Here is a 12,893-nt window from a genome sequence, read left to right as displayed (position 1 = left end):
TGAACGCACTTGTGTATTAGTGATTTCAGTCTTGAATGATCATACACTGGCCATGAATTATTAAATGAGGGTATGAACACAGCAGGTAATCTCTTGGCACCATCTAGTTTTCAGTATTTGGAAGGCTTCACTTTCACAGTCATGCTATAATATTCATGACTTGGGAACCTGGGCCTGCTGTTTTTTTTTCATTTTTTTTTTTTCATAAATGTCACTTTGTTATTAATCTAGGTTTGTGAACCAATGTTAAATATAGACTTAATTCTGTCGTTCTAAGTTTTTAAAGACATTTGTGACTTGTATATGTTTCAGGTCCTGTGGCTGTAATAAGTGGTGAGGAAGATTCTGCGAGTCCCCTTCATCATATTAATCATGGCATTACCACTCCGTCGTCGCTTGACGCTGGACAAGATACCGTCGTCATCGGCATGACTCGCATTCCAGTCATTGAAAACCCACAGTACTTCCGACAGGGACACAATTGCCACAAGCCAGACACATGTAAGTACTGAGTCTCCTGAATGACTTCCAGTTTTTAGAGAGGGCTGGGACTAGTAAGGGGGAATAGGGTTCTGATCAGCAATTTCCTGTTTGTTTGTTGAACTATACTGTTGATAGAAATGGCGTCCTATAGCATTGTAACTTTAGATACTATTTTATATTTTGATAACACAAATGTAAGTCACACAGGCCAACAACACTATTGTTTATGGTGGCTATGTAAGCTGAACTACATCATTTGATTGAAGACCGTCTATTAAGTGGATTAAGCTACCTCACTGCTGGCGGAACAGCCCTAAGCTTCCTATCGGCTTTGTCATGTTGGTTTTGCTACCCTATTATCAAAAAATTATGGAATTAAATCTAATGTAAAGTGGTCTTGATAAGACTACCTGTGCCATTTTGGCAACCTTGTTGCATATGGATCTGAAAGAAAGGAGGGGGTGTAGGGTATTTTAGTGGGATAGAGGGCAATTCTGGTGCAAAACATTAGGTGTTCATGAGTGCAGGCCAGAAGTATCTCCAGAGTAAAGGGATGGTTGTAAGTGGTTTGGTGATGGCACCAGAGTATGTGTTTCAGACAATCTGTAGAGCCCAAGATGTTTTAAATCAAGGCATTGTGAGTTCAGGATAGGAACAGGTGTGTATTTGTTTGTGTGTGACAAAGCCAAAGATATGCACTTTGCATGCCTCATTATGGTTAATGTGGAATTGCTAGCCATGAGGTGTACAAGTGTGAGGTGTTTTTTGTGCGTGTAGTTTAAGATGGTATGAGATTTGGAGGTAAATTGGTTGGCCGGGGAGGTGATGAGTATCGGGATTAGGGATGACGACTCATATTGGTCAGTTTGTTGTTCATTGGTGAAAGGGGTTTATGACAACACAAGTTCTTTTTTTTTATATCTAACCTGTCTATTCTGGCTAAAGGCAAACACGTGTTGTAATGAATGTGCTTCTGCCTGCACACACTGAGGCACAACAGAACTGAGAAATAGTCTCAAGGAAAGAAAAGTTAAATATTCCTTAGCAGATGATTTGCAAATGCAGAATCAAACAGTTGTGGAATGAGAGACTCTGTCTTGGTTCTGGAAATGCCCTGCGCAGTTGATTTCAAGAAGGCTGTTTTTTGAGGGCACACATTACCTGTTAGGGTGTTGTTTTAATCAGCATTACTTATGTGTTTTCCTATACCAATTGCGAATTGTTTCATTATATCCTTTGATTCATGGCCGTAGGAGAAGTTAAAGGCTCATAGAGAAGTGTAAAGGACAATAGCTCCATTTACAGCCCTCTCCCTAGGGCTGTAATTTCATTAACATATCGGAAAACAGAAGAAGAGGGGACAAACAAAGGCACAAGTTGAAGACAGTGTTTGAAACCTTGGCGTGAGGATTGTCAGGGTGGAATATTAGCTAAGTAAGATATTGAGAAATGATTGAAAATCTTAGAGTGCTGTAACAGTTGTTATTTTTGATTGCTCAACCATTTTTTTTTATTTGTCGCCAACATTCCAGTTTCATAATGAGGGTTAACCACGCAGTTTAAATACACTTCAACTGGCTCCAACTCACACTTTCGGTACTGGGACTTGGAGTATGACCATTTCCATTAATTGTGTAGGACTACTTGTATGCAAAGTTTTTTTTGGCAAAAAGCCAGCATTTTATGAAGGTGATGTCTGCAACAAGCAATATTATGATAGAAGTATTTGGACTTTGGACCTCCATCTCTGCAATCTCAGAGCCTTTTAGTTTCAACACCTTTGGATGTTGGCTTGCTCAGAGACTTCCAAAATAGTTGTTGTCTCAGCACAGTGATGTGTGTCTTCTACCATAGAATTCTACAACAGTTTCTATCTAGGGCAACATGTATTATGTGAGCAAGAAAAATGTAATAATAATGTGTGGACAATGCAGGAAAACATGCACGACTGTTGTGGGGCGACCCATCCACAGAGCACCGGCACCACATGTCTCCTTATTGCAAAGAATGTGCAATGCAGACACAGTACAAGTCCACGTTCATAGAATGAATACATTGAATGGAATAATATTGATCTGGTGTCTGAATTATATGCCGAGGGAACCCACAGACGTTCAGGCTTATTGCATAGATAATTAGGGCAATACCATAAACCGATAATTGCACTAATTGTCTAGCTCAGCAAATATAAGAAAACGGATTATGATAAACATTTTAAAAAAAGTCTGCATTGCATTTCAATGCTGTTGCATGTTATTGCAATGCGAAGCACACAATCACAATTATAAAAAGTCTATTTCCTGTACAGATCTAGTACATATACAGAAGTGTAAGGTTATGCATGTGTTCCTCCGCCAGCAGATTATGAGTTCTAGTTCATCTTTGATTCAGTGCCTGGGTTCTAGACTTTAATGTTGACCCGACTTCACAACAGCAGTATGTCTTGGCACAAATCCCACTGCATATAATTCTATCTATAAATTATATGGGCATTTCCTTTGATTATAGTCTGTAATTATGTGTCTTGGTCCAAAAACAAGATGTTGTATGTGAGATTTATTTTAGTTTAGTTATGATTCTTTCATTGGGCGAACATAATGCCCATTGCTTACATAGTCCCACCCACAATTGTGAGCCTGAAAAACAGGCCATGTCCTCAAACGTAGATTAATTTGAATACACGGTCATGTTAAATCAAGACAATGGTGGTTTCCAGCTTCATGCACGTGACATCACTAGAATCTTACTCAATCACATGGCTTATGCAGAACAAACTGTAAAGCCCTGCCTGCATGAATCTCAATCAGCTCATTGAAACCTCACTATTTCCCATACGCTTTCACTCAAAGCTGCATAATGTACTTCCATGACTACATTGCCACATCTATTATGCAGTAGGCACAACGACCGCTTTTTAGTAAAGAATTGTGAAATTCTTCAAAATGCTTGCCTTTCTCCCATATCATAACACGTATGGTATCAGGGAAGAGTTAATTGGACAAATGACATGTGTATACATATGTTCACCTCACCTGGTCCCCCCTGTGAGAGGGTGTGGTTATGACATTTCAAACAGTATGCATGCAATATATATTAGGCTACAATTATTGGATAAAGCTTCTGCCAGTGTGAGTTCAGAGAAGAACGATATCAATAAAGAGAGCAGTGCAAATGAGTTCAGCCACTCCAGACAGCATTTGATTAAACAGGGATGAATTATCCTTCCTTTCACTTTGCAAAGCAATGGGATTCAATTGGCATCATTTTCTATGGGTAGGGAAGTGGCACACTAATTTCCATTATCATTTTCGATATAATATTAACATAGAAGTAAGAGGCAAAGCAGACCGTGTCACTCCACAAGGTTAGGAACTTTAATCATTGATATATAGTATGCATTGACAAATTTGTCAGGGAAAAAAAAAACATGGGTATATTTTAACAGAGCTTAATTTTCAAAACCTACTCTTTATCTTAACAAAACCGAATATGTTGCTGTGCTGTTTGCCATGTAAAATTTAATGCACGTCTGTGCAGATAAAGTTTCACTTAGCAATTAAGGGCATAAAGCATTTTACCATACATACCTCTGTGTTTATTGGGAACAAATGTGCCCATTTTCTCCCAGACCACCCACTTTTGGGACACAGCATTGAAAGGACTAAAAGAGAATTCAGATTTACATTGGGCATTGAGATATACACTTATTTCAAATGGTGCTTTTAATTTTGAAATTACACTGGACCCTCCAAGATTTAGAATCCCTCAATCAGCCTGGCCCCCAAGATGCTCTGTGAGGTTCCCATATGGACCGTTCACCTCCTTAGAATAAGGATCATCTTTTCTGCAGCCTCTATAGAATCCAAAAGATCCAAATGGTATATCTCAACAATCTATTTTCATGTCTAATTAACCTGCATAACGATGTGTATCCTCTTTTACACTGACTGTGTCCTCCCATGTGACATTATGATGCCACATACATTAATTTGGTTTAAGTTCTATCTTTGGTTGGTTCCCCAATTAGACATTGCCTTTCAAAACACCTCTAATCCCTGTTGGATGTTTATGAATTCAGAACTTGCAATTAGCAAAATGGTGGGGAGTGAAGTGGGGGCATCACTCCTCATGCTTTCTGACAGCAATGTTGTTCTTATCTCTTAATTGTTTTAGAGACATTTGCTGAGTTAATGAAACAAAAACATTGAGATCTATATCTAAGGACACAATGAGGCATATTACACAACTGTGTGGCATATTTTCTTAAACAGTTATTAATGGTTAATCATTTCTATTTTTCACAATTGTTTAAAATGGTTTAAAGATAACGATGAGTCTTTAATCTATAGACCACAATTGGTTTCCAGTTACTATTATTTTCCGTTGAAGAGTTATGAATAATTTAAAATTTTACATGTTATGTTAATGGGTATGGGGTATTTACTTTAATAGGAAATGACAACTGAAATTTAATTGATTTCCGTCATGTGTCCTTGTTGTTCCAACACAAACTCTTTTCTTATAAAAAATGAATACGAGCCCCAACATGTAGGATTTTCAATGTGAATACATCTCTTGACTCCAGTCCCATGACCCAAGTAAACACATTTTTATGTGGGTTTAATGATTGTATGCAACAGCTCTCTTTGCTACTCTACATAATCTGGGTAGATGGGTAGGTATTACGATTTCACAGTGTACTTCTTGATAGTTGAATCTTATTCTGAACTTCGCAATTAATTCAGGGTTGGGTTTTGATAAACACATCATGTACCATAGAAGTCTGAACTCTGAAATATCAAGCCTTATTTTGTTAAAACGCCCCTACAGTCCCTCCGTGGGTAGAGTATGGCTTGCTCAAAGGAGAACCTAAATTCAAATTTAGTAATCTCACTTCCAAGCTGGATTGGCGACAGTGTTATATTACTCAATATAACTTATTGGTCTTTCCTTTCTATATGTATAATGATATTGTTTTCATTCAATATTATTACACATGATTTAAATGCAATGCCTTGCATGATTCAATCCACGTATCATTTAGTTGTGCTCACTTTGAAAGCCAGTAAAAGTTTAGTTTGAAAATAGCAAGCACATGCTGTTCTTAATATGGCATCTGAAAGCATGGCAACCATTAAATCACAGTATGATTTATCTACATCTTCTTGTCCCAGTAAATGTATTCAAATGCAGGCAAGCTTATTTAGTTAGTCACATACTCTTTATCATCCATGTGGGCCACTTCTCACTTTTAGAGATATAATTCCACTATTTTCTGGTGCTTTCTGCATGTCCTGTTTTCCGTGGCCTTAGTCCAGTCCAGTCACTGCAAGCAATGCCCCTAAAGGCCTGGGGTTAGTTGTACTTTGTAGTGCTTTATCCAACTTGTTAATTGTTGTCTGTCTGGTGTGCAGTGATTACCCACATTTTGCAGGGGCATCCCTTTGTCATGGTAGCAAATAAGATGTGGAAATCGTGTATCAAGAAAAACAGGTCCACAGCGCCTCGATCATTTAAACTTTTATTTTCTCAGCACTGAGTCATCTGCTTCACACTTGCAGGGAGCAGCAGTTTGTTTGTTATCTGTTTTTTTCTTTAGGAAGATAGTCTTAGGTTCTATTTTAACCCACAATTAAAGAATCAGTCATGTGCAGTTAGATAAAACAAGTAAGCTCTGTCTACAAATGTACATATATTAGACAGGTCATGTTTGGATTGTGTTTTCTAAAAAGGCAAAAGAAAAAGAAAAAGCAAAAAAGAAAAGTACATTGCATTAGAAATCAGAAGACAAATCAGCATTTTCATTAAGTACACTATTACAACTGGCATAAGAAGCAATGCACCTTATTGTGAGGGTCTGTAATGCCCTCCATGTTCTGCAAAGATGCCATCAATAATTAGTGACCATTCCTGTGAGAATGGCAGCAGAGAATTCCATGAGCCTTTATTTTTGTCTGAAGAAAGGCTCCAGGGCTGTCATTATTCTTTGGTTCTGCATGGTTAGGTCTTATTATCACGTCCCCATTCATTGTTTCTGAAGACACATTTCATGTTAACCCACTATAACAATTACATCACTATCTCCTCTGTAAACATATGTAAGCACAATGTTCACTTATCACTATAAATATGTTTGAGCTGATTAGCCTCCTTCGTTAGATCCCATGAAGGAAAAACGGGTTGCCATGGGTCCACCCATACTAAAAGCAATGTAGATGAACTTGAACTTATAAGAATGGGGGCCAGATTCACAGAAGCATTTTATAATGGTGCAATCCCGTTAGAAAACACTCTGTTGATCAGACCCCCAGTCTGAGCTCATTTTTGAACATGTTCAGCCCCTAAACAATATGTGGCATAGCACAAGACGCACAAAGAATAGGTGAACTTCTTTCAAATTGTCCAAGATTTGAAAAAAAACTAGTTATACTATAGATACCCCTGTTAAAAATGTCATTTGTGTTGTCCTTTCGATCTGTATTCTTGCTAAATTAATACTAAAAATGTAATAACAACAGATAGGCTCAGCAGTCTTCCTTTATGCGAAACTACACATATACATGCAAAAGCCACATTATGCCATTCCTTAAAGCTGGCAAGTGTTGCTAATACTTGATCTTGACATTAGCTTACAGTACAACGTGTTATATGTCTATACCGAAGACTGCCATCACCCAGGAAGCAGCCAATGATTTCAGTGGCAGCCAGGTTGCTTGCAGATACAAGCATCCTAGTGCCTACAGCTATATTGGATACTGCTTAAACTGGGTTTACTCTTAAATTCAGCCTCATAGGGGGTTGTATGATTAAACATTATCATTCACTGCACTCTGACGTCTCCATAATGTAAGCATTCAGACTACCCCATAAAGGCCTGGACTAGCTTTTCAGTGATGCCAGGATTCCCCTACAGTGGATGTGTTGTATCTACGGATAGCTACACAAGTTAGAGGCTGTGTAGTTATGAAACCTAGTTGAGATAAGTGAGCAGGAGCAATTGGAGTGGTGCTTGTATACTTTTTTTTTTCACTCTCACCATTCCTGTACTTAAAAAGAAAAAAACAATCTTTTCCTGAATACTTTCTTTTTTAAATAAAAGAATAGGAATTATGAGCGAAATTAATATTTATCTATGGAACATCATGTCCCTAGTGTGGTAAAGGCCTCTGCATACTACATCAAATTACTTCACCATCTGAAACCACTTATCACCCAAGCGAGTGCTGAGATGATCGCAGGAGCCATCATTGACGCTAAAATGGATTATTGTGGGAGCTTACTAGTAGGTCTCAGCAAACACGACTTGCTTAGGCTTCAGACTATGCAAAACAGAGCAGTGTGAGTAGTGCTTTGTCTGCCTAGAAAATCCCACATAACGGAGGCTAGGCAGTCTCTCCATCGGTTACCAATTGCAGCACGAGTTTCATTCAGGCTCCTCAGCATCACTTTCAAGTGTAGGCTAGGTACAATGCCATCCTACTTGCAGGATTCCATCATCGATAAACCGATGGGTAGAGGTCTGAGATCCAATGGGCGGAAATTGCTGAAACAGCTCAGCTGCAGAACTGTCAAAGCTGAGAAGGGAACATTTTAGTCATCAGCCCCGAATCTCTGGAACAAGCTGCCAAATTTCTTAAGGTTCCAGAGTTCACTACCTGCATTTCAAAGGGGGTTAAAAACCCATCTGTTTGGATAGCATCACAATACTTGACCTATCTCACCCAAATTCAAGCCTTAATCATTAATTGTTATGTTTGTACCTTGTTCAGCGGCTTAATGCCTGAGGGTCCACAATGTGCTATACAAATGCTGTAAGCGAGGATCACCTTACAGCTTTGCCTGTAGTAGGACCTTTGCTTCTCGGTCTAATGATCGATAGGGATCATGCAAGAAAGAGTGTAGAAATGTTGCCCAACAACACAATGCCTCATATGAGGGCTGAAAATTAAGGACAAATTTAAATGGCTTCAAGCCCCACTCCATGACCCATCCCGGTCAGACTCACAGTTCCACTACTTCTTTTGTTGCATTTCTACCACTGGTTGAGAAAATAGAGAGTAACACCCTCAATGTTGTTGTATTATTCTGTACCATTCCAACCATGTACTCAAAATGGCAGAGATTGTGGTAAGGATTGGGAAACTGCTCCATTGCCTCTGTACTTCCGTTCATCATTGGAAACATAAGGACTTACTGATGACACATTATTTGAGTATTTTCTATCACAGGGCATTTGTGTAATACAGTTTTTCTACACAAAGTGGATAATTGATTACTAGAGCTGTGTTCATTAGCTGCAAATACAGGTCTGCATGTCAGATCTTGCGTTTAGGCTTAGCTCTCCTTCAGGTGTATGAAGGGAGCGCTTTCAAAAGTGCCCGCAGCCGGGACAGGGACATGTCCCCTCGTTTTGACTGCAACTGGAACCCTGGTGTTTCCATGTGATGATATTATGCCCATCGAAAGAACGTAGCTGGCTAGATATGTTCTGATTTTTGGTGCTCCCTAGAGCCAGTTATAAAACTGGCATTGCGTTCTTTTGCCGACACCATAAAGGGTTGGGGGTGAACAGAAATAAAAAATAAATCAATTAAGGTGAGGTTGCAGGGGAATCCCCGCAAAAATAATTAAAACTAAATTTTGATGAAGTTTTTCAGCAAAACTCCCGTGGCAAAACACCACGTCAGAAAAAGGGGGTTGGCGAAATTACATGGAACCATGAAATACTACCCAATTGTAAATGGAAGATTAACACATAAAAACATGCTGGAAAGAATGTAAATATTCATTTGGTGCATGAACACAGTTTAAGTCCATACTCACGCATTTCACTGGCTGTTCTTTTTTTTTATTCGTAGCACTCTTGTAAAGACCGGAGGGCGGGTGTCTGTACTTCTGCTCTCTACATGGTAGAGGAGAGGCACAGAGGACCCCAGCCAAGATTCTCTATTGTGGTAGCAATGGACGAGCAATCAAGGCCTAGCTTCTCAGGAGGTGATGCAGGATAGTTCATAAGTACAGTGTAGTCGCCTAGCACCCACAAAGGAATGTCCACACACTGTATTAGTTAAAACACAGTCTTTATATAATTAATATTCAATGTTATGTACAATATCAGGATAACTCACTTTGTACTCGGTTATCTATAATGGCAAATGTACAGTTATAAGTGGTACCGCAATTACTATTAGATCTCTTTAAAGTGCATCAACTGTAGTGTTAAATGGCACACAAATCAATAAGAGGAAAGCAGTTGGTTAGAACAAGTGACAGAATACTGGCCCACATACCTAGACACAGTTCTGTGTGGAGTTCCCCCCACCTCGGCAACCTGTAGAATAAAGATATATCACAAGCCCGGGTCCATATATTGTTCAAAAGAGACTTTCCAATAGTTATGCAACCCCAAAGTACCTGGCGTTGTAGCATTCCTCATCGGGGAATCGACGGCCCTTCTTGAGTGCCCTCCCTTTAAGGCAAAAGTCACTGGTCGTCGAACGTCTGAAGAAGAACAGGGTGATCTATGACGGTGAAGTGGCAGCTTCTTTCCTAGCGGTGCTCGTCGATAGGGAAGCGTAAACATCCTGCAAGAAATAGGCGTGCGGGGCACCTCGGTGTCGATAGTTCAGGACCGCAAAGAGTTTGACCAACTGTGGCCCAGCAAGGGCATCGAGTCTTCGGCGTCTGTGTGGTCTTTGGGTGGCGGGAAATTGACCGGCGGATGCTCCTTGGCGCGTCGAGGGTCTGGCCTTCTCCGGCGGGATAAGGCAGGTGACGGTGTGGAGCGCGTCAATGAATTGAAAGTTCTTATGCAGAGGCAGCTCGGTGGCTCCGATCGGCGATGGCGGTCGTCGACAGTGGCAGACAACAGTCTGGGTGCTTCTCTTTGGGATTCCGCGGCAGTCCCCATCTCCGGTCGGCTGCCTGTCGTGGGTCTGTCTACCAGGGAGCTTTGGCAAAGATCAGCTGGTGCACGATGGTTCCTCGTAGCTCAGTAAGAGGGCACCTTACCAGGTCCTCTCTGGGTCAGTACTTGGAGACACAGCAGCTTTCAGATTGATGAAGAAGGGCAACAGCAATTCTTCTCTTCCAGTAGGGCTTCAAGGTCAAGCTTCAGTTTCACTCCATTTACTCTTCGTAGTTTGGACTTCAGCTTCTTTACACAAATTCTAGCAGTGAGTGGCCCACAGATGTACTAATTGATCTCCCATTCATTCTGCTGGGTCACACTCAGGCAACCAATCGGTCAGAAGGGCATTCATGCAGGCAGGCATCCAATCAGGTGCATAGTGCATTCAGGCCATTCACTTATCTCCAGACACTCACAACAATTTATGTGTTTTGGGATAAGTACCGAGCCATTCAACACTCCACACTACATTCATACCAGTTTCGGGCAAGGCTGTCTCAGTCGTTGTGTCAAACTCCAGATAAGGGATATCCACAACACAGAATGCATATTCGCCACACACTCCATTCACCCAGATCCCACCCACAGGGTGTACCCACAACATACAGTCACTGGTAAGGCTCCAGCCAGTCTGACCTGGACTTCACAACAACACCATATATGGAACTTCCACCCAACAGCCAGTCAGGGGGAAGGGACAGAGTCAGGACTTCCCAGGACTTTGGGAAAACAAGATAACAGGCAATAGAAAGCAAGAGGCCACAGGGGCCATCTTGTTTCCTATCAGGAATCAACTGATTCCAATGGCAGGGCCTGGGTACCCCAAAATGGAGGATAATCAGAGCACCTGTAAATGTCAGCATGGAACTGCCACCAGCCCATACCCTGCTCTGTGGGCCACACACAGGTGCCCAAAAACATACACTAAGGGTACAGAGTTGTACCCCCACCCATGGGTGCCATAAGGGTATCCCATGGGTCTGTACACCAAACCAAAAGAGAGAGCTGCACTGCCAGGTGTCCCTGCAAGGAAAACTTGACAGAACATACAATAAAAGGCCGTAAAGGACAAGGATACGGAGGCCATGTCCCTCCAATGCATTTCCAGCATCACAGTCACCCCCCTCCCCAGACTGAGGTTAGGGTGCCTAATCTCCTACGAGGTAGACACCCTCATGCAGACGGTCAACATACCTTCTGGAAAGGCCATCTGCATTATCGTAACTCTTCCCTGGTCTATGCTCTTTGGTAAAGTCTTGCCCTTGCAGGCTAATGGACTACCTGAGCAGATTCGGGTTCTCAACCTTCATCTGCATAAGCCACTTCAGGGGCTTTTGATCTGTTTGGACCTTGAAGGTAGACCCTGTAAGGTAGGGCCTAAAATGCCTAAGGCTCCAAACTATGCTAAAACATTCCTTTTCAACAGTAGCCCACCTAAGTTCTCTACCCTTGAGTTGTCTACTGATGAATATGATAGGATGTTCCCTCCCTTTTTCATCTAACTGGGACATGACAGCTCCAATTCCAGTAACGCAGGCGTCAGTTTGAACAAAAAAGGGCTTGCTGTAATCAGGCGTACAAAACACAGGTGCCCTACACAGACTTTCTTTCAAGCCATCAAAGGCCCTCTGACAGTCTTCAGTCCAATTAACCTTTCATTGGCTGTTTGGGTGAAGTCAGAGCTGTCAAGTGTGCTGCTATGGTTCCATAGTCTGCCATGAAATTGTGATAATACACATTGAGGCTCAAAAAGGCTCTCACCTGAGTTTGAGTAGTGGTAGTCTCCCAGTCCTGTACATCCTGAACTTTACTGGGGAGATGTTGGATTTGACCCCTTCCTACCGCATGACCAAGATATGTGACTTTCCCCTGAGCTATCTGGCACTTGGTGGCCTTGATAGTGAGGTTAGCACTTTTCAAGGCCTGCAACGCCTTATCCAGATGTGTCAAATGCTTTTCCCAGGTGGAACTGTAGACGGCAATGTCGTCTAAGTAGGCCACGCAAAAGGCCTCCAGCCCATTGAGCGCATGATTGACCATTCTCTGGAAGATGACAGGGGCATTCTTCAACCCAAAAGGCATGACCCTAAACTGGTATAGTCCCTCTGGTGTTGAGAGTGCTGTCTTATCCTTGGCATGGTCAGTCAGAGCTATTTGTCAATAGCCTGAGGTAAGCTCAAAGGTGCTCATAAATTTGGCAGCACCTATGGTGTCCACGAGCTCATCAGCCCTGGGCAATGGGTGCGCGTTAGTTTTGGTGATGGCATTGACTCCTCGGTAGTCCACACTGAACCTCCAATCCTTGGTACCTGCCTGGGAAGTTGCCTCGGGGACAAGGACCACGGCACTGGACCAGGGACTGGTTGAGGGTTCAATAACACCCAGATCCAACATCTTGGCGACCTCAGCCTGGATGTGGTTCTTAATGGTATCTAAAATATGGTAGCAGCTGCTTTTGACAGGCACACTGTCACCAGTGACAATTATCGTGCCTACACCA

General features: G+C 41.6%; 1 protein-coding gene across 4 annotated transcripts in view; it reads left to right on the top strand.

Moving 5' to 3' along the window:
• Positions 1-12,893, top strand: part of NTRK3 (neurotrophic receptor tyrosine kinase 3) — a 1,833,633-nt gene that overhangs the window by 1,299,700 nt on the left and 521,040 nt on the right. For all 4 annotated transcript variants that reach the window (XM_069624286.1, XM_069624285.1, XM_069624287.1 and 1 more), the window contains exon 12: positions 313-501. In XM_069624286.1, the coding sequence (XP_069480387.1) occupies positions 313-501 (189 nt within the window). The remainder of the gene's footprint in view (positions 1-312; positions 502-12,893) is intronic.

This window comes from Ambystoma mexicanum, chromosome 11 (genome assembly GCF_040938575.1).
Source record: "Ambystoma mexicanum isolate Mex_15411 chromosome 11, UKY_AmexF1_1, whole genome shotgun sequence".
Classification (NCBI taxonomy): domain Eukaryota; kingdom Metazoa; phylum Chordata; class Amphibia; order Caudata; family Ambystomatidae; genus Ambystoma; species Ambystoma mexicanum.
Note: the sequence above shows the minus strand (reverse complement) of the source record. Positions and strands in the feature narration are given on the sequence as shown.